This window comes from Catharus ustulatus, chromosome 9, assembly GCF_009819885.2.
Source record: "Catharus ustulatus isolate bCatUst1 chromosome 9, bCatUst1.pri.v2, whole genome shotgun sequence".
In the NCBI taxonomy this organism is placed as follows: Eukaryota; Metazoa; Chordata; class Aves; order Passeriformes; family Turdidae; genus Catharus; species Catharus ustulatus.
This window is the reverse complement of record NC_046229.1, coordinates 10,957,857-10,977,946: the sequence shown is the minus strand read 5'-3', so window position 1 is coordinate 10,977,946 and position 20,090 is coordinate 10,957,857. Positions and strand designations below refer to the sequence as shown.

Sequence of the window (20,090 nt, the reverse complement as noted above, 5' to 3'; positions counted from 1 at the left end):
TTTTTTTTTTTCTTTGAAAGATTCAGTGTCTCTTTTTGTGTGTATGTTTCTTACTTGAAAGAAGGAAAGGGAGAGGGGAAAGTGGAAAAAAAGTGCTTTATCTGAAAAGAATCACATCAGCTTCACACTGATAGAAGCTGCTGTCATCTCTTAAACGGCTTAGCACAGTCAAAAGGCAAGAGGACTTAAAACAGTGTCTTACACAGGGATCGATGGGTGGAACACATAACTCGTAACTGAAAAAAAAAAAGGCAGCTCAGGGGGAGAGATAACGGTAATGATTGCATTGAGGGAAGCTTGAGGGAGGCTTGTTCTTTGTAACACAGCTTCAAAGGTGTCTGGACTGGTGCCTAAGCAAACTGTCCTGTGAAGTTGCTGCCTCTGTAGGTCTAGGGAAGGCGGGGCAGTGGGGGATGCTTGCACCCTTCTGTTTCTTAACAGATGGGACAAAGATTAGTAAATGCCAGGTTAGCGGCTCCCTTCTGCTGCCTCAGATTTGAGGAGAGGATTTTGTCACTTGGTCTGTTTCTGTGTGTTCTGGGAGGCAGTTTGCCCGGGAGAGGGGATGGAGGAGAGCAGGGCTGGGGCGGTCGGGGAGCTGGGTGTTGGGCGGGATGTCAGTTTATCGATCGCACCTCAGTCAGGAGAGCTGCGGGCGCAGTGCTCTGAGCACGAGCGGCAGCGTGCTTAATGTGATTGAAAGGCAGTTAAAATGGCGGTGACCTTTTCAGGGGGAATTAGATTGCCTGCCAAGAGTGGTTAGAGGGAGTGATAACGCCAGCTTGAGGAAGCTGTCCAGTCTGCTTCAAAGGGAGAGAGACAGGGAAAGCAAGCTGGCAGCAAGTACCGTTTAAAGCACGAACCGTGTGCTCTGATAGAACAGAGATTGCTGTCCTCTTTAGATATGAAAGAATTGAAGAATTGTAGCAAAGTTCTCTCCACCCACCCCGTCCTCCTCTTCTCCCCTCCAGCTCCCCCACCCAAAAGCCTTCCTCTAGGTGCAGTAGCAAGCTAGTCACCACTGCTCTTCTCAGTTTCTTTTGCTTCAGCAGATCAGTTGCATCAAAAATAACACAGAAGAGAGAAAGACTTTGAAAATGTTAAAATGGCAAGCAGGGCATTTTCAGGGAAGGATACTTTCTAAGAAAGATCAACATGACAAGGATCTGTCTGATAGATTGTGATAGTCTTGAAGGAGAAACACACAGGGATTACTTAACTCTGAAGTTTCTCTTTATTTCTCTGGTATTTCTTTTTATTTCTCCATTCTGCCCTTCTCCCAAGCTAGCAAAGGGCTTGGATCTGTTTGCTAATGTCTTACCAAGGGAAAAGAAGAGCAGAACTAAGTGTATGCATAGAGGGACTTGGTAAAGCCTTTGTAAGCTGTAACAAACTACAGTTATCCTTGGGTGCCCATTTGCATTGGATCTCATGTCGTGTACAATTAGCACAGCTGCCTGGAAAGTAGGACTGTATTAAAATGTTTAAAAGTTTCTGGCAAATGGCTGCAGTCCTCCCACTGCCAGCTTTCTATCAACACAGAATCAAGATATGTTTCAGTTTGAGCAGCAAGTGTTATAGGCCAGGCTTTGTCCAGTGTGGGTTAGTTGTCCCAGAAAGAGCATTGGGGCAGTAGCTGTATGCTCCTCCAGTTTGTTCTCCTAAATCTATGCAGCATTAGAATCATTCTTTCATATACGAGGTCCTGGCCTCAGAATCTAAATAGATACTTTTTAGTTCTCCTACCTCAACAGCAGCTTTTTGTTGTTACAGTGCCTTCTTGGGTCTGGTAACTGCCTGGCAGAAAGCTCCAAATAAAGAGGGAAAACTCACTTGTGCTTCTGTAAGCAATTTCATGGAAATGGAACTCTACAACAAAACTCTTGAAATCTGTGTTTGACGTGTGTGGAAACTGAAGCATGGAGAAGCATCTCTAGCATATTCTCTATAACACTCTAGTGTTATAAAGATAGTAGCAGAGATGGCAACAAACCTTAAAAGTCTTGCTCTGGGATCTCACCTAGTAGCCAGCTGTGCCCTTCTTTTCAGATAAAATATGAGATATACAGGAAAGCTTCAAGAGGCAAGGAGACTTCCTTTTTTTTCCATGTCAGGAGATTCAGGCTGTATTTAAGGTTACACTGGTAAGAGGGTATAAACTGATATATTCAAATCAGCAAAATCATTTGAGCTGAACAGTAAATGTGTGACTTCTCTTAAGAGACTGACATGTTTTGGCCTTTTGAAAGAGTGGTCTAGTAACTAGAATCATCTTTACTACTGCAGTGTAGATGAGCCAGAATTCATTCCTTTTACCTTGGCAGTCTAAAGCAAACTTCAGCTTGGATACAAGAGCAGTCTGTGGTAAGAGTATAGGGAATCTTTGCTGAAATGCAATTCTTAATGTTCCTCCCATTTAGCAAGAGCTCAATTCAGTACATTTCTCTGCCACGTTTCCAGTGTCAGCCTCTCTCTCTAAGGTGAATGTATCTGCACATCTGAGCATCTTTCCCAGCCTCTCAATCCTTGAATTTTAGCCTGCCTATGTTTAGGTTGCTACCTTCTGCTGGTCGCTTCTATCTGCTGTAAGCTTCCAAGTGGGCAAGATGTATAAATTTTGTGTTCCTCAGGCGCTTAGTCTGTGCTTTGTGCCCCTTAGAGAGGACTGCTGAGCCCCAGAGCACTTGTATCCCTTACCTCAGCCCTTGTGTAAAAGTGGTGATCCTGGTAATCCCTCCATTGCATAAGCACAATAACTTGGACTGGTCTGATGGAGTAGCCCAACCAATTCTTAACATTTGCACCTCTCTTTGAGAGCAAATACTTGCCCATAAGGTAATACTTGACCTAACAATGCTAACAAAGTGTGTTTGCATAGTGTTAGATACAGTAATCACATGGGCTGCACCTGATTCTTTCTCTGTAGTTGTGTCTGCATATAGAATTTGAAGGATTCTGTAGTTGATAAATATCTCTTAAGTATTGTCCTGTATATTAATACTGTAGGTTGGCTCCAGTGAGCCAGAAAAACAGGTTAGAATAGTATGTGATTTAAGAAGAAAAAACCTCTTACCTTACATACAAAAACCAGCTTGACCTACCATGTAATTGATGCCTAATGTCATGTGCGTTCGAAATTCATACAATTCTTCAAGGAATACCATTTTGTTCATTTTGGAACACAAAGTAATCAATGAGACTTAGCAAAATAAAAATCATTTTAACTGGGAAAAAAAATAAATCGGTGAGGATAGCCATTAAAATTTCTCATTGCTGATTTTACAGTTTTGTTAACTTGAATGCATACAAAAATATAAGAATCTAATTTTTATGCCCAAACTGCTAGAATGCATTACCTGAAAGGAACACAATCAACTAAACCTTGGTGGTTGCTTTATGTAACACCCACAGCCACTCTAACCAGGAAAATATTTTCTGTGGGAAGAAGTGGAATTCTCTCCATTTTACAGTATTACGTATCCTAGTTCGGGGATGAAAAGGGATGTCTGTCAACCCCTTCCTAGAGGAAGGAGGGGAAAAAAAGAAAGCAGAAAATGCAGTTGTAACACCATGAAAATTAGCAGGGGGAGTAAGGGAGCAGGTAGAACACATTAAACTACTCAATTTTTTGAAGTAGACTGGGTTTCAGTTGGCAGTTCCTTTAAACTTCAGGTTTTGTAGATCTCAGTCATCAGTTACTCTGCAGTCCGGTTTTCTACTGGTCTGTTAGCTGTGGTTTTGAAAATCCCAGGCTTTAAGAGAGTAATCTGATAAATTTTTAATTTTTTTCCCTTAAGGGTCTGCAGTTTTGCCAGAATTGCAACCTACTTCTTGGACACTCAGGTCAAACTTGAGCTTTAAGCACACAATAGTTGATTGACATGATTTTAATAGCATTTTAGAATACAGTTGTTAAGTCAGGGGCAGTGAGATGTTTCTAAAGGAAAAAGGGAGCACAGGTCTCAATGGCTCTAAACAGCTCCTGTCTCCGCGTGTCGTCTCCTACACGCGGCGGTGAAACGCATTATCGAGTAGTGCCCGGAAAGTGGCTAACTGCGTTTGACACGCGCCAACTCCCTGCCTCCACACTGGATAATTGCATTGTCAACTGTTCAGCAAAGTGGCAGGTGACACTGCAGCCGGATTGATTGTCCTACTATGGAGGCTCCCAAGACTGTCAGCCACCCAATCGATGGAGTTTACACAAGACACTGTGACTGCATCTGTAACTAATTTCAGTTTGAACCTTGCAAGATGTGGCTGTCCCTGTTTCCTGGCCTCTCTTCTTTGCTTGCATCTTCTCCCTGAACGAGGAAGTTGTTTTTTTACGAAAGCCCGGTTTTATTTCTTGTTTTGGAGCTGGAAGTGAAGAAATCAATGGTGTGTTTTGTGGTTTCAGAGTTGAGGGCATTACAGCACATGGCTAACTAGCAGCTCCAGTTTTGCAATCAATAGCCTGATCAATTGATTAAATTAGCACTGATTTTTCTTTCTTCTTTCCAACCTAGAAAAGAATTAGTTTGGGAGGAAGAGCACATGTGTTTGGCCTATGAAATTTAGCCCTTGGTTTTTCCAGTCCTTGGATACCTTTCCCCCATGAATACAATCTCTGTGCTCATCATTATTTAAAGCAAACTGCATTGAGCCCTGCCACTGGCAGCAGCCTGCTGTAAGCCAGGGTGTCACATTCAGCTGTTCACCAGCCTTGCTGCTTCATGCTCGGCTGCCTTAGAAAAGTCATCCTCAGAGGTCTGCTGTGCTGCTTTATTATTGGCAAAGTTGCGACATTCCTGTGATCCCTGTCAGTGGTGCTTATTGATCCAGTGATGTGAATCTGCTTAGTGATTCAAGATTACTTTAATTCTCCCTCTTCCTTTTTTTGTTTGTTTCCACCCTCTCCCCAGAGGAGCAAAAGCTTTCAGATCCACCTTTCCCTAACTGTGGAAAACAAGCTGTAGCTGCAAAGACCACAGCTGTTGCTGCTGCTTTTGTACTTCAGCTCCGGGTGTTGAAGAGCAGCCTTTCAGATACACGAGGCTGTTCTCACCTTCCTCTATCAATCAGCACGAGGCTCTAGGAGGCAGCCATGAATTGCCAGACTAGATCAGACCTTTGGTTCGGTCCGAGTGTGTTTTCTCCTCTGCAGCCATAGTCTTTACCTAATGAGTTACAGGAGGCATAAAAGACATCTCTGGAATACTCCTCAATGTTGCAAGGGGTGGGGAAGCCTCTTCCCGGGCCTTGCAGCAGCTGGCTCTTACCCTGTACAGCAGTGCTTGCCTGCCCTTTGTTCAGCATGCTGCTGCAAAATTATGGTAATGGTCGTAAAATTATATGGCCCCTTTCCTTAAAGGCAGCTGTTTCTGTGATCTGTTAGCAAAGATCACTGTAAGCATCCACACTGGTAAGTAGTCAGGTCTCTGACAGCCCATTTGTGCCTCTGTGGGAGCTAATAGACAGCATCAGATGGATGCATCTGCTGTTTCAGGTGTGTGCTGTAACAACACAGTTGGGTGACAGTTTTCCAGGTAAATCACCCTTTAGCTTTAAATGGATCTGGCTCCAGAGAAATAAAACCCTTGTTCTGTAAGCAGCTTTTCTTGGCTTCTAAATGTCATTTTTTTCTGCAGCAGGCTGAGAGCATCACCAGAACTATTATGTCCCTGTAGGTGCTAGGAAAAAGTGGGGGAACAATTTCACTGTTGAAAAATAAGGCTGGAGAGGCGTTATGGGTCTGTGGAAAGACTCGTGTTCAACATGGCCTCATCTTTGCCTTCTTGTAATTTTCAAGAATTTTTAGTGGCTTTCTCTCTCTTCCCAGATGTCTTACATAAAATGGCATCCATGCCACCTTGTCCTCTTAGTACTAGTTTGGGATACTTCAGCAGCTGATGGAATAAACCCAGGTTAGAGCCATTCTCAGAAGTATATGAGGCCTGGCCGTGAGTCTGCATAAACTACTTTTATTGCTTCATTGTTTTTACTCTCCAAGAAGGCAACGAGTGGCATTGTGATAAGAAAATAGAGTGAGCGTGCTGGAAAGGGAGGTCGTACAGAAGGGGGTCACTGCAAGGAGTGTAATTAGCAAAGGCTGCAGCTCTGAAGATTTATGGGAGGCTTTTCTTCTTTCCTGAGCACATGTATACTACCTGCAAACAGAATGAATGCCTCTTCCCAGCCAAAATAGGCCCCAGTAGAGCTCTACACCTCTGAGGATGATTTGAATTTAGACCCATTTATGGAATTTACACAAAATTTGGGATTTCTGGAATATTTCGAGTGTAGATTTCTCACATACACACTCCCAGTCCTCAGGGACCAAACTGGAGAAATGTTAATCATCCAGCTCAGTTTGATTCTCTGCATGAGCAGTATCTAGTAACTGCATTCACAATGGTGGTGCAAATAATAATACTGACGTCTTAGTTTTTTTCCTGGGCTTTCTTTGGAGTGATAATTAAATATAAACATATAATCAAATATATACAGAACAGCTGCTCACCGAAACCAATCTGCCTTGATAGGAGTTGAGGAGCAGGGGTGAGGTCCAGTAGGTCTGTGTTTTCTTACCTTTGCTCATGAAATTAGGCCGAGGTTGTTTGGGTCTGCAGTGGTCTGGTTGTGTTACCATTCTGCCCCTAAGACTGCCAGTCTCTGTGAGCTCGTGCCTGTGCAGGAGACAACACTGCTGTCAGTACCTGAAGCAGCATATGTTGTCACTTGGACCATCTGCTGCTGAGTGTGATGGAGAAAAAGAGGGACTTGAATGTGAAGTCCTTTTATCTATTCTGTGAATCTGCTTATATCTTAACCTGGGCCACCATTCACTGGAGAGTTGATCAGGTGACTGCTCATCAGGAGGACTGCACAAAGGAAGTGAGATTTGAGAAGCAGTGCAGAGGTCAGAGGGGATGCTTAGGCATAGGGGACAACTTAAGAGAGAGAAAAGTGCTATGATAACTTACAAGAAGGGGAAGGAAAGGATTTCTGGTGAGATTTATCTGCAGACATTATTAATAGGTACATGGAAAGAATGGGAAGTGTTTTCACCTTCAAGATCAGCTGATTCCTGTAGCCTGCCAGTGCTTGAAGCTGGCAGCAGTTAAGAGGCATGCGAATTTTTCCTGCTTTTCTGACCTCTTGAGTCAGTATTTCAGAAACACTGTTGCTTGTGTAGAGTACCTAAATTTTTCAGAAAGTAACTAGAATTGATGCTCAGGCAGACTGCTCTGAGACCAGCCCAAGCAAAGAAAGCTGTGTACACAGTGCTAGGTAAGTGATGTTGATAGGTACATTCTGATTGATGGGTGAGTTTGTCTCCCAAACTGTCACAGGGTTTATAGAGGTGCCACTCACTACCAGCGCTGGAATTGCATGTCAGAGCACCTGGCTACAAGAGCAATGGGGATTGGAGACAGAGCTGTAACTTTGTTTTTTCTTTGCCTAATGACCCCAGTGTCTGACCTGCCTGTTCACTCCTGTTTGTCTGGACCTTAAGGAGGCAGCTGGGATTAAGACTGTCAGAGAATCGTGCTACTTTTAGCAGCAGGAGGCTAATTGTATTGGGGCTGGCAGCATATGACAAGGGGTTGCATCCTACCAAATGTATAGCAAGAGCAAAAGATTCTCAACAAGAGACAGGAAAGGTATAGAAGAGTCTGCACTGGGTTTGTTCTTTTTTCATCTAAAAGCAGCATTTTCAAATTCACATGTGGAATTACATTCCTTAGGCCTTGGGTGACTCCTAAGAGTGACAGCTGCTTCTGTGAATAACAGATCATGTCTCTTATGAATTCCTAGGTCAAACTCACAAGTTAGCATTCAGTTGTTGAATTTCACTTTGTTAACAGATGGGAATAAAGTTCTGAGCACTGACTTCTGGATAACACACTGGCTTTAAAGGTCTCTACTCTAGGCAGTGTTGCAGATGGCTATGAATTACTGTGTGACCTTCAAAAGCAGAGCCTTGCTGGAGGAACCCTTCCCTGTTCTCAGTGCACACTATTGGATTGCAGATGACCCGAGTGGAGTTGGTAGGGGGTCTTCTGGAAGCTCTTGTCCACTGCACTCCATTTCACATTTTCCTTTCTCCTGGATGGCAGTGTACACCACCAGCAGGAGCTGGAAGTTGTGAGCCCTCTTTACATTTGGGCTGAGTTAGTGAGAAGCAGGTGTGATCCTTTTGGGCCTTCCTTGCATTTAGTGGTCTTCTTAATCCATTTATAACAGCACTTGTCCAGAAATCTGGTTTGAATGAGCCTGAGATGAATGAATAATGTCAAGCAGTTCAGACGTCAAATATTTGAACAGCTGCGTGGGTGTTTTCACTGGCTTTGTGCATGGAAGCAACCCCAGGAAGTTCGACAAGGAGGGTCAGGTTGAAATTGTGGCACCAAACCCGATCCCACTGGAACTGGCCTCAAAATCCATCCCTGCTGCAGAATGAAAAGGTATTACAGGATGCTGGTTGCAGGCTGTTTGTCACCCAAGTGATGCTGGGCCACAGTTTGCATCCCATATTTTAGTGTTTTGTTGTGTGCAGGAGCAGTGCTGGGATTTTTGGATCTTTTGATTCGCTTCTGAAACATATTTTGTGACTTCTGTTTTTCCTTTATTTTGAGAGCAGCTTCTGAAGTCCTAAAACTGATAGCACAACTTATATTCATAGTGTTCTTTGGATTTATGGAGGTTACTTTGTTTAGCATACAGTTTCTAAATCATTGGTTTTTTACCACATTGCAATGGACTGCACTTGGTCACATAAATTCCATATTAAGTGAAAAACTGAGAGTTGGATCACCTGATTGTGCCTTCCTTTAGGTGTCAATCTGAGAGTCCTTGTTTGATCAGAAAAGAAAATTTACCTTTCCTCTGCCTCTCATTTTAACCTATGAACTTCTCTGCAGTGCCATCCTCTCTGACTGAAAGGCTCTCTCAGATCATCCCAGTGTGTGTTTGTCATCATAACACATACTGTCCAAACTCTCCTCTTGTACACTCCCTGTTTAGGAAGTATAGTAGTCTGCTGGCAGTGCAGCTAGGCAATAGAGCTAGATTCAACCAAAGCTCTGGAATATTTTCCTTCCAGACTTAAATGGGATTTTCTTAAATACAAAGGTCTTGAGAGCAAGGACACATGGATTCTGAAGTCAAGGTGCTTTAATATTTGTAAACTGTATTGCAGTAAGCAGATCTTCTCATCTTAAGCTCTAGCCATAAACTACCAGTTGGCTTGAGTCGCTTGGAAACAAAATTGATGGAAAGGTGCATGTCTACTGTGTGTTTGGCATGCTTGCAGAGACAGTAACACGGGGGATGGTCCCACTTATTTTCACTCATTTGGCCACCTCCACCCCCACCAAGGCCCTTGCTCTGAGTATTCATTGTCTGGCTCATGTTCAGATCACCTCCTGGGACTGGCCAAGTCACAGCTCCAGCTTTGCATGATTTGTGTCTCCCACAGCTACAAGAAAAATGAAGACCTGTGTGTCCAAAGTTTATGGCCTTTGAGAAGTGATGGGCTAAAGTAATGCCAGGTGCAGGGATGGTGTTACTGCAGGTTAAATGCCATGCCTATAAATTACCACCCCATCGCCCACTCTTGACTTTTAAAGCAGCTTTGAAAGACTATCCAGCTTCTTTGACAGGTCTCTCTTACCCCTCTAAATCTCCTCCCAAACATTGTGATGAACTGAATGAGTCAAGATTTACTAGATAAGCCATTGCAGCAAGAGGAGGCAGCTTGTGGCACATGTGGGCTAGCAGTGTGCAGCCAGTATGTGAAACACTCTGAAAGGGGTCTGCTGGAAAAGGGCTGCCCCAGTGACCCCATGGGGATGACCTACAGCCATGGCTCCCACAGTACCTGGCACAGATGTGGGTGCTGCATTGTTGGTGCTAGTTGTGTTACGTCTGCTAAAAATTAGGGCTGGCAATTACTTTTGAGCAAAAGGTAGTTTATGCTTCTAGGGAAAGGTTAGTCTTAAAATCATTGTCATGCTATAGTTGTCACTCGTTAAGGACCTTCTTGATATTCAGGGAAGAGAAATATCAAATCCATATAAACAAATTTTATTGGGTGCTTAATGAATCAGTGAGAGCATCCGTTCCTAGAGAGCGACAGTAAAGAACTGTGTCTGCATGGTATCTTTGGAAATGAGACCTTTGCTTTGCCCTCTGTCTGCACAGATGCAGACTTAGAAGTATAGTTCACTCTTCTGGGCTTATGCTGAGTGTGCTGGTGAGAACCCAGTGGGATGAGCAGACTTGGAGATCTGAAGGCCTGAAAAGGCTGTCCTGATGCTTTGGATTGTCCTCACTCTTCAGACATGCATATAACATTCAGTGATTCTACAATAATTTTAGCCTGTATTCTGTCTTTAGAACCACAATCGAAATACAGGAACGTAGCCCTTTTGGGGCATTGGTGCAAGGCCAAGGCAATACCTACCTTACTCTTTCAGTCTTTGTAGTTGGGATGTGTTTCCTGGTCTGCCACACACCTAGGTCACCATCCCTCTGGATGTGCCAGGTCCTTCAGGGTCAAGCAGGTACTTCTGTCTGAGCCAGGTGTTCAGCTCTGCTGTCTGTACAGGGGTGTGAGGTGAAGGAGCATACCAGAGGCAGCTGCAATGAGTACATTTCTATCTGCATAGCTTATGTACCCGAACAGCTTAGATCTGCTGCAAAATTGAACACAAATGAGGACCTTGCAACCAACACCCTGCAGTTCAGGAGGTCTTTGCTTAATATCTAGTCTTACAGGAGAAAGCATATTCAGTGTTAGCTCTCATAAAGAGTAAATATGCCTTCTCTAGTTTCCCTTCTGTTAATAAAACCTGGGCAGAGAATACCATGTGAAGATTAAGCTTTGGAGGTGTTTGTGCAAATTCAATTAAAAGAAGCCTGATTACAATTTACAAAATGCTTGGGCCCAAAGTAAATGTATAAATTGTTAGAAAGTGGGAGTTGATGCACAGTCAGCCTCAGGTGGAACTGTAAGTGATTGCTTCCTGCTGGAGTTGGGACTGGATGTGTGTCTGACCCACCTGTGCTGGAAGAGCAGATGAGTTGCAGTGCAATTTTTTCATATAAGTGGTTTTAAGAAGCTGTTAATGACAGAAGTCTGTGGGTTTTTTTCCCTCTTGTAGAAACCGGTTTGCTGTTCTTAAATGTTTTAAATTTTAAAAATCTGAACCATGACTAACTGTATTTTAAAATGGAAAAGATGTTTCTAATTGTATTTTAGCTTCTGCCTGCCCTCTGCATCTGAATTAAGTAATTCAGAATGTCCTTGTGGCCTTCTCTTACCTGCTAGTAGTGTGGATTTTGCATTAACTACTTTTGTGAAAAATAAGTATTTCCTATTTAGCTTCATTGCTTTTTCTACCTTTGAGAGAGACCCTTACAGTGACTTCAATTCTAAAATAATTCATGTGGAGAGCTAAAAGTCAAGAATGTTCCATTTTCAGTGTTGGGGGCATTTAGAGCATAAAATCTAGGAAGTTAGACCATTTCTGTGAGTGTTCTTGTGCAGTCTTTGGAGAGGGCCCCTTTTATGAGGCTGTTAAAGAGTAAAGGACAGCCTGCAAACTGGTGCTGTAGCACCTTTCTTGGGAGATCTCCTACACTTCATTTCCAAGTCAAATGCTCATCCATGTATTTTATTTTCTTCCAGGTTCTGGGTTTATCATGTGCAGCGGGAAGGAGAATCCAGACAGTGATGCTGACCTGGATGTGGATGGAGACGACACACTTGAATACGGGAAACCACAGTATCGTTTTTTAAAGGCTCTTACCGAGAGGGAGCCCAGAGGTGCATCTCCCCTGGGAAATGGTGGATAATCTGTGTCCAGCCCTACTGGAAATGACACAGCCTTCCCCAGTTACCATGTTATTTGAGCTAGGAGGGGTTCCCCGATACTCCCTTTGAGATGCTGCTGTTGATACAGCACTACTTCAGAGCTGGCTGAAATCTATAGGAGACATTGCAAGGGATCAGTTAGAGTTTCTCTATTCTGTTTCATAAACAATCTGTTGCCTCCATCCAGGTTTGTTCTATATGGATAACTTTTCCTGCTTCATGGGTAGGAATTAAGTTTCTTTTCCACAAGATACCCTTTTGTTTTCAAGGGGCTTGTGCAGTAAGTACTATTCACCTTCCACTCTGAGAGATTTGCGCTTTTTTCCCCTTTTATTAGATGTGAATGTTCATGAGCAGAACTGTCATTAAAGGCAGATTTTGGGAACTTCTCCATCTGGGAGCAGGCTCTTCGGGCACAGCTCTGGGGAGACCTGTGAGCAGACTACTGCCCCACAGCAGTTGTAATAGGCATCAAGGAAGAATTCCTGTAAGGACATTAGATAGACACTGCCTTAGCTGTGATGAGGGACTAGGTACAGCTATAGAATTAAGTTTTATTGAAATCTGTACCTGGCTTTAGGATTGAATCTCCAACCCTCCACTGGTAAAAGAACTCTTCAAACAGAATTTGTGAAATTGTGCAGGTTAGATTTTCACTGGTTCAGGAACTGGTTTTGCCTTTCCAAGAAGCTGTGGAATCGTGTTACTATCAAAAGATTTCTGTTTCTTTCCACCTAAAACAAAACTTTAATCCAGAATTTAAAAACCGGCCCCTCTGTTTTTTTAAGGTTTTCCCAGTTGGAGTTAATTTGTTTTCTATCCCAGACAGTGTCCTAACCTTCTCAAAAACCTTTCCACTGTCTGAGCAGGGCTGTATGTTCCTTAACCCTTTGTGCTCAGGTACACAGAGGCAGACATTATCCCTTGCACTGGAGAAGAGCCAGGTGAAGCCAAAGAAAGGGAGGCGCTCCGAGGTGCTGTTTTAAAGTAAGTATCATGCCTTTCTGTATTACTGCATTCATTACTTTTGGGGAGCCACAGTTTGTGGAAAATACCTGTTCACTTGAATGGAAGGATTGCAACAAGAAACTTGAAAAGAAGCACAGTCCAACAGGTAGGTCTCCATTTCTACCTGTGCAGCTTCGCTAAAGCCTCCCTGTACACTTTCCTTCTTTGAGCCACCCCACTGCCCAGCCAGTGCCATCTTTGCCCTGAACAGTGCTGGACAGAGGATGAATTCTGACAGTGAGGAAACTGTGCTGGACTAAGGCCTTATGCATCATATTGCTTCATTATGAAATGTGGCCTCTTAACAGTATACAGTGTGATGCCATCGGAATCTTGGTTGGCACCCCACATGTAGGAGTCTGGCACCTCACATGTGACTTCACTGCATCTAATTACATGTCGTTGGGAATGCAAACTAATCCTTCTGTATTCACCTCTGGGTTGGGGCAGGATGTGTGCTCTGCCCACATACATATGTGGAGAATGTAGGCAGCCAGCCTTCAGAGCACTCAGGGAAGCATTCCAGGCAAATAAAATGAGTCTTAACAGGGAGCTAGGATTGCTTTCTAAGCCCTCTGCCCTGCATAAAACAGGACTTAAATTACCCCTCTATCTTTTTCACCAAGTGATCCTGTGGGGTCAAGGTTGAAGTGTTTGATAGAGCAGTGAAATGAAGTTTTCTTACTGCTTAGCCTGTCGCAAACACTAGTTCAGAATTAGGTTTCACTCCATAGAAAAGTGGCATTTGCCACACTGGATCCAAACCATTGGTCCATTCAATACTTTACTCACCATGCTCATCCAAAAGCACAGCCTCAAAGATGCTGAAGCTCCTTCACAACCACAACTCTAGTATTGTAGCAGGAGGATACTTGGTTATCAGTTGCTCCAGACACTTAGTGCTTGGTGAGAGAACTGAGGACCTGAGGCCTGGAGACAGAGTCCCTTCATGTGGCTTGCACCTAACACATTGTTTTGCTGTTGGACAAGGTCCTTCTTGCACGTTTCCAGTACTTGTTTGCCCGTCTCTACAACCTAAGAGATGTTGCTTGTAAAAGCACTTTGAAATTCTGTCAAGTTTCTGTAGAAATGCAGTAGTGTCACTGATGCTATGAAGCATGAGCACATTTTTTGGCTGGACATCTGCTCACATTTTGAAACTTACACTGATGGATAGACGTATTAAGAGAGAAGTGGTTTGTGGAAGGGGTAGCTTTTCCTGAGCAACAACATTTTTTGTATTCAACCTTTAGAATATTGTCCTTTTCTCTTTTAGTGGTGGCACACCAAGTACTCGAATAACGCCAGAGTTTTCTAAATGGGCCAGTGACGGTGAGTGTTGAAATTGTAAATTGTTAGTTTATATACTACACAAGGGCAGGTAGATAGTCCATGTCTTCTGCTTTCCAGTACTTAGGAGAGGTGGTTACTAATGCTCTTGCAGAGTGTCATCAGATATGTGTGCACATAAAACCACACTATCTTTTTGAAACTTTGCAGCACAATTAATTGTGAATAATGGCAGCTGGGGAAGTTCCCAAAAATGCCTCCTTAACTGGTATGGTAATGAGAGGTAGGGTTTGGATTGACTTGATGTCATGTCACTGAAAGGCAAACTACTGTATTACAGAGGGAGCCAGCAGAGCCTGACAATGTGATAGTGATGTTCAGCTGTTGGGTGTTTAAACTACACACCTATAGTGCACTTATAATTGGGTATTTTTCAACTGCATATCTTCCCTTCTTTGGAGGATATGCTAAAGACTTGTATCTTTTCAGTAGAATTTGTCCTTGCTGGCCTTTGTATGGCAAGAAAAGCCTACCACTCTGAAGCCTTCACCTTTGGAGTGGAAACTCTAGGATCTGTCCTACTTCATGACCTGTAGTTGAGACTCCAGAGCAAATGAGTTAATGTGAATACGTACCTTTGCATACATTACTTGAAAGCTCATGGGATTGAGAAGGAAGGGGGAAGTGTTACACCCATTTGACTGCTGGGGGTTTTTATTCAATGCCAGCAGCACTGTAAGTGTAAGCAGCAACTTAGTGGAAATATGAGAATAATAAAACCTGGCGCTTTCCAGCTGTAGATGCCAAATCCATTTCCAGAGCTGGGCAGTGCTGCTCCAGCTCCCTTAGGAAGGAAACTGAAGCTCAGCGACCTGAAGAGACATGTCCCAGTGATTTTATTCCCTATTCTGTTCCTGTCATGCTTTGGGCATTTGATTCCCAGCCTTGAAAGTACCTACAAGACATAACTACATGCCAGTGGGAGTGGGGGAAGGGAGTAGAACCAGTTTTGCCAGGGGCATGGTGGTTAAACGGAGAACATAGGATATCTATCGCAGGCATTTTCTTCTGTGGGATAGGCAATCACATTTATTTTCTGTGATGTAGAAGCACTTGCTTGTAGGTATTGTCAGATTCAGTTGCTACAGCCACAGAGGTGATGAGGACGCAACCCTGATGACATTTGCTATGAGCTGTTTTCTTCATATCTTTTACCTGAATCCATGGTGATGAACCTGCAACCCTGTGGCTGGTTCCTCTTCTCATTCCCAACTGCTGTCTCACACCCTCGGCTGTGCTGGGAACAGCCATGATGAGCAGACTGTTCTATCATTATGCTTACCTGGCATATATTTTTCTGCTTGTGTCTGTGAGGTCTCAGCAAATGGGAGAGGCTGAAAGCAGGGTCTGAGCTGGGTGGATTTGCTCCAAACCCACCTTTCTAGAAGTACAATTTTGTGTGAAAGCTGCATCAACCCTTAAATTAAATTAAATCCTGGCTTAAACAACAGATACATCAGTGGGAGTCGGATCACTATGAAGTGGGGATGGAGCAGGGGTTGTATTTTGAGCCCTGAATCATAGAAATACACTGTCCAGAGAGGCCCCCCCTGCCAGACAGGGACACTTAGCATCAGTTACTTCTCTCACTCTTACCAAGAACACAAGAAAGTGACTCACTGGGGTCCTCTGAAAGTGTGACTTGCTCAGATTTTTTCATTGCAATGATCTAATGTTTTCTTACTCATTTTTCCGTTCTTCCCTCAACAGAAATGCCGTCAACGAGTAATGGTGAATGCAGTAAACAGGAGACCATGCAGAAGACCTGTAAAAACAGTGACATTGAAAAGTGAGTGTGAAGCGGGTAGCTTCCCTTTTTCTTGTTCTAAAGAACCATAATGTCCCATCTAGTGCTCCCAGCAGCAGTGGTAATCTGAAGGTAGGCATATTTGAAATTTTTACTGCTGAGAAGGGAAGTTGTGCTGCAACACAAAACCTGAACTTGGAGCACTCACCACTGCTGTGTTCAACACAGAGTGGCTTGTGGGGAGTTCTCCACCAGATATCTATGCGGGCAGGTACCCAGTTACATGGAATTGGGCACAACTTCCAAAGAGATTCTCTACTGCAGTTACCTTCTTTTAAATTATGTAAATAGAGATATCCATGCTTTCTTTCTGTATGTTCCACCTTTCATCTCTCAACAAAAGGGAATCTCCCCCTAGCAGTACTGTTACTTGGAAGAAGTCTCACAGAGGGAATTTCTTTTTCTTTAAGATCTATATTGAGCCTTTGTATGGTTCCTAACAGAAATAGTGTCTGAGTTTCTGAGATTTTTACCTGCAGCCCTTTCAGTGGTTCAGAACTTTAAGTCCCTGTGTTTGAATATACAGTAGTGGAGGGACTGCTGGACATTTCCTTTCCTGTCCCTTTCTGCTCACTGAATGTGCTGCAGTCTAGTCTGAAATAGAAATAAATGGGTTTATCTGCTGTATTCATTTGAGTAACAGCCTCTATTCTAAACCTTATTCCACATGCTGCTGGGGTGACTTACTGCTTGGGCAGATCTGATGGTCCAAAGTTAAAACTACAGGCTGTTCTCTGCTGACATGAACTGCATTAGCTGGAATGGGACTGTTTTAACTTGGTTGTTGCCTCATATAAAACATTTCCCCAAGATCAAGTGAGAGACCAAACAACTTGAATGAGGCTGGAAACAATGATGTAATGGTGGGTTTTGAATAGTACATTTTGGGGTGATGTCCAAGGATAGTTTGGGATGGGGAAAAATCTAGTTATGTAACATTTATATGACTTTACAGAAAACTGTCATTTTTCTAATGTAGTTTGTTCTCCTCCTGCCCCTGATCCTGACTTGAGAGGTTGTGTCCCTGGCACATTTTGGATCTCTGACATTTCAGGCAGCCTGGCAAAGCATATGTTCACAGTCAGAGTTAACGGGGAAAACTCCCTGCTGTAGAAGGAACTTTTACACTGCTTTGCTGTCTCGGCACTTTCCTTTCTACAAGCCCTTTTGTCAGCATGTCCCCAATGTTGGCTGTCTGCCATTCAGTGCTTCTCGGTCAGCAGACTTTGGCCAAGGACCACTGAGTCTGGGAGGCTGCAGGTCAGTGCAGAACCAGCTTTGTGCTTAGAGTGAGCCAACCATTGCATGCTGTCTTGGTGGCAAGGACTCATCCCTTCTGCCTTAATCTGTCAGCCTCTGTCTCAGCTGCTGCTTGGCTTCCCTTTGGGCCTCCTGCCTGTCTGCCCAGCAGTCCTCCATCCTCCCAGATCCACTCCTATTGAAAATCTTTAAACTGTAGGAGCTGAAAGGATTTGACATTTTCCAGAACACTTGAGCTCAAGTGATAAAATTGACATAGCTTTAATAATCTGATCAAAGAGGCTTTAGCTAGCACCTTTTGAAGGGTCCCAGAATCCTTTCCAAACAACTCTCATGCTAACACTGCTGTGAAGTGCAGATAGCGAGCACGTGTGTGTGTCTGTGCACACACACCTTGCTCTGCAATAACCTTGCCTGCTGAAGCTTCTGTTCTGTTCTACTAAAAGTCACTAAAACCCAAAAGAAATTACAGGAAATTCCTTAAATGTCTTGTTCAGTCTTTCCAATAATGTTAATTTTTGAAAGTAGCATAGGGACCTTTTTGTTTAAGGTACAGTAATTTCACGAATACAAGCCGCACCAATTTGACCAAAATTTTGGTGGAAACCCGGAAGTGCGGCCAATATTCCGGGGCGGCTAATCTATTAACAAAATTCTAAAAGCTGCCAACACGGAAGTGAGAGCCCGCGGCAGCCCCAAGCCAAGCTGGAGCCCGGCCGGCCCCGGCAGAGGTGGGAAAGCCTGGCAGAGGCGGGGCCAGCAGTGTCGGGGGCGGGCGGCAGAGCCTGAGCCAGCAGGGCGGGGGAGCCCGGGAGAACTGGGGCTAGCAGTGCAGGGGAGCATGGCAGAAGCAGGAAGGCCGGCGGGTGGGGCTGCCTGGCAGCGGGGGAAGCCCAGCATAATCGGGGCCAGCAGCGTGGGGGAGCCCGGCGGTGCGGGGGCCTGCAGTGCCGGCCAGGGCGAGGAAACGCGGCGGCGGTGCAGACGGGAGGGGGCGGCCGGCGAGCGTGGTGGCGGCGGCGGCAGCCCTGCCGGCGGGGCGAGCGAAAGCGGCGCTCGCGAAAGCGCCGCCGCGAGCCGCGAAAGCGCCGCCGCGAGCCGCGAACCGCGAGCCGCGAAAGCGCCGCCGCGAGCCGCGAGCCGCGAAAGCGCCGCCGCGAGCCGCGAACCGCGAGCCGCGAAAGCGCCGCCGCGAACCGCGAGCCGCGAACCGCGAGCCGCGAAAGCGCCGCCGCGAGCCGCGAGCCGCGAACCGCGAGCCGCGAACCGCGAACCGCGAGCCGCGAGCCGCGAAAGCGCCGCCGCGAACCGCGAGCCGCGAACCGCGAGCCGCGAACCGCGAGCCGCGAACCGCGAACCGCGAGCCGCGAAAGCGCCGCCGCGAGCCGCGAAAGCGCCGCGGGGCGGGCGCGGCGCTCGCGAGGCGCGGCGCGGGGCGAGCGAAAGCGGCAGCGGGGCGGACGGCGAGCCCGGCGGCGGCGGCGGCAGCCCTGCCAGCCGGGCGAGCAAACGCGGCAGCGGGGCGGTGCTGACGGGAGAGGGGGGCCAGCGAGCCCGGCGGCGGCGGCAGCACCAGCCGGCCAGCCCCGCCGAGCCGTGGCGCTGAGCTGGGCCACCCGGCCCCGTCGGCAACCATGAGCGGGCCGAGCCTGCCTGGCCCCGCCCCGAGCCAGTAAAGCCCGCTATGCCGCGATCCTGTTACTAATTGGCCAATTTGTGAAAGCTGCGCACGGATTCTCGCGACGAACGAAAGTGCGGCTAATATTCGGGGTGCGGCTTATCTATTGACAAAGACAGCAACATTGTCGAGGCACCGGGGGTGCGGCTTATAATCCGTGCGGCTTGTATTCGTGAAACTACTGTACTTTATTTCACCAAGGTTCAGAAAACAAGATGGTGTTTCAGGTGGAGAATTCCTAGCTGCTTTTTTTTTCTCTCCTTTCCTTTGAGATTCATGTGTGATAAATAGTTTCTGTCCTGCCATTTAAGGAGTCTGAATGCTCTGTGTGCTTGTCTGTGTAGAGGGGTTCTGTTAAATTAATTGATAACAGGGATCAGAGCTAGAAGCCTACAGAAAAGGAGGGGGAAGGGTTTCTCACTGTCTGGCTGCTTCCCACTCCACTGCTGAGCCATGATATATGGCGACCTACCCCAACAGGCTAAATTGATTCATCTCTAGTTCCTGTTTCTTAATCTGGAGCTAAATTGGTTTCATTTTTCTTGTTTTGGGTGGTGCTTGCAGTAAGTTTTTGGCAGCATCACTTTACTCCATTGTTTGTAACTTAAATTTTTACCTTTAAATCTGAGCATTATTGATTGGCATATTAAACCTTGTGTAGCATCTGATTAGCATTTTTTAAATTGTCCAGAAGCACATGGCTTAGCACCTGTGTCAGCCATACTCTCTGTTTAGAGCAGTGGCTAATAGAGTTAGCAGTGATCTGCCTATTGATCATTCTCTCATAGGAATGACGTTCCTCCCTCCCCTCTTCCAAAAATAAGTCCAGGCAAAGAGAGTAGTGTGTTTTTGTTTGGTTTTAAATCCATTAGTACAGTACTTTTGGCACACAGCTGAATTTCTTCACTTGAGCAGGTTTAAATTAATCTAAACATGGGTTTTGTGAGAGTGTCTTGCATGTAGAACAGCTAGATGGGGTTTGGGGTGAGTCTGTTGGTCTGCTCCTTGTGCTGCGCCAGATGATCAGTAACTTGGACAAGCTGACCTCATCTGTGTAGTGTTGAACTTCAGGTGGCAGCCAGGGGTAGTGGGAGACGTGGTCCCAGCTCTCCTTCTCAGCACTG

At 45.3% G+C, this 20,090-nt stretch overlaps 1 protein-coding gene across 11 annotated transcripts in view; it reads left to right on the top strand.

Moving 5' to 3' along the window:
* The window catches only part of RNF220 (ring finger protein 220), a 222,210-nt gene that overhangs the window by 178,230 nt on the left and 23,890 nt on the right, over window positions 1-20,090 (top strand). For all 11 annotated transcript variants that reach the window (XM_033067117.2, XM_033067113.1, XM_033067119.2 and 8 more), the window contains 4 exons: window positions 11,678-11,774; window positions 12,764-12,850; window positions 14,148-14,203; window positions 15,932-16,010. In XM_033067117.2, coding sequence (XP_032923008.1) covers window positions 11,678-11,774; window positions 12,764-12,850; window positions 14,148-14,203; window positions 15,932-16,010 — 319 coding nt within the window. The remainder of the gene's footprint in view (window positions 1-11,677; window positions 11,775-12,763; window positions 12,851-14,147; window positions 14,204-15,931; window positions 16,011-20,090) is intronic.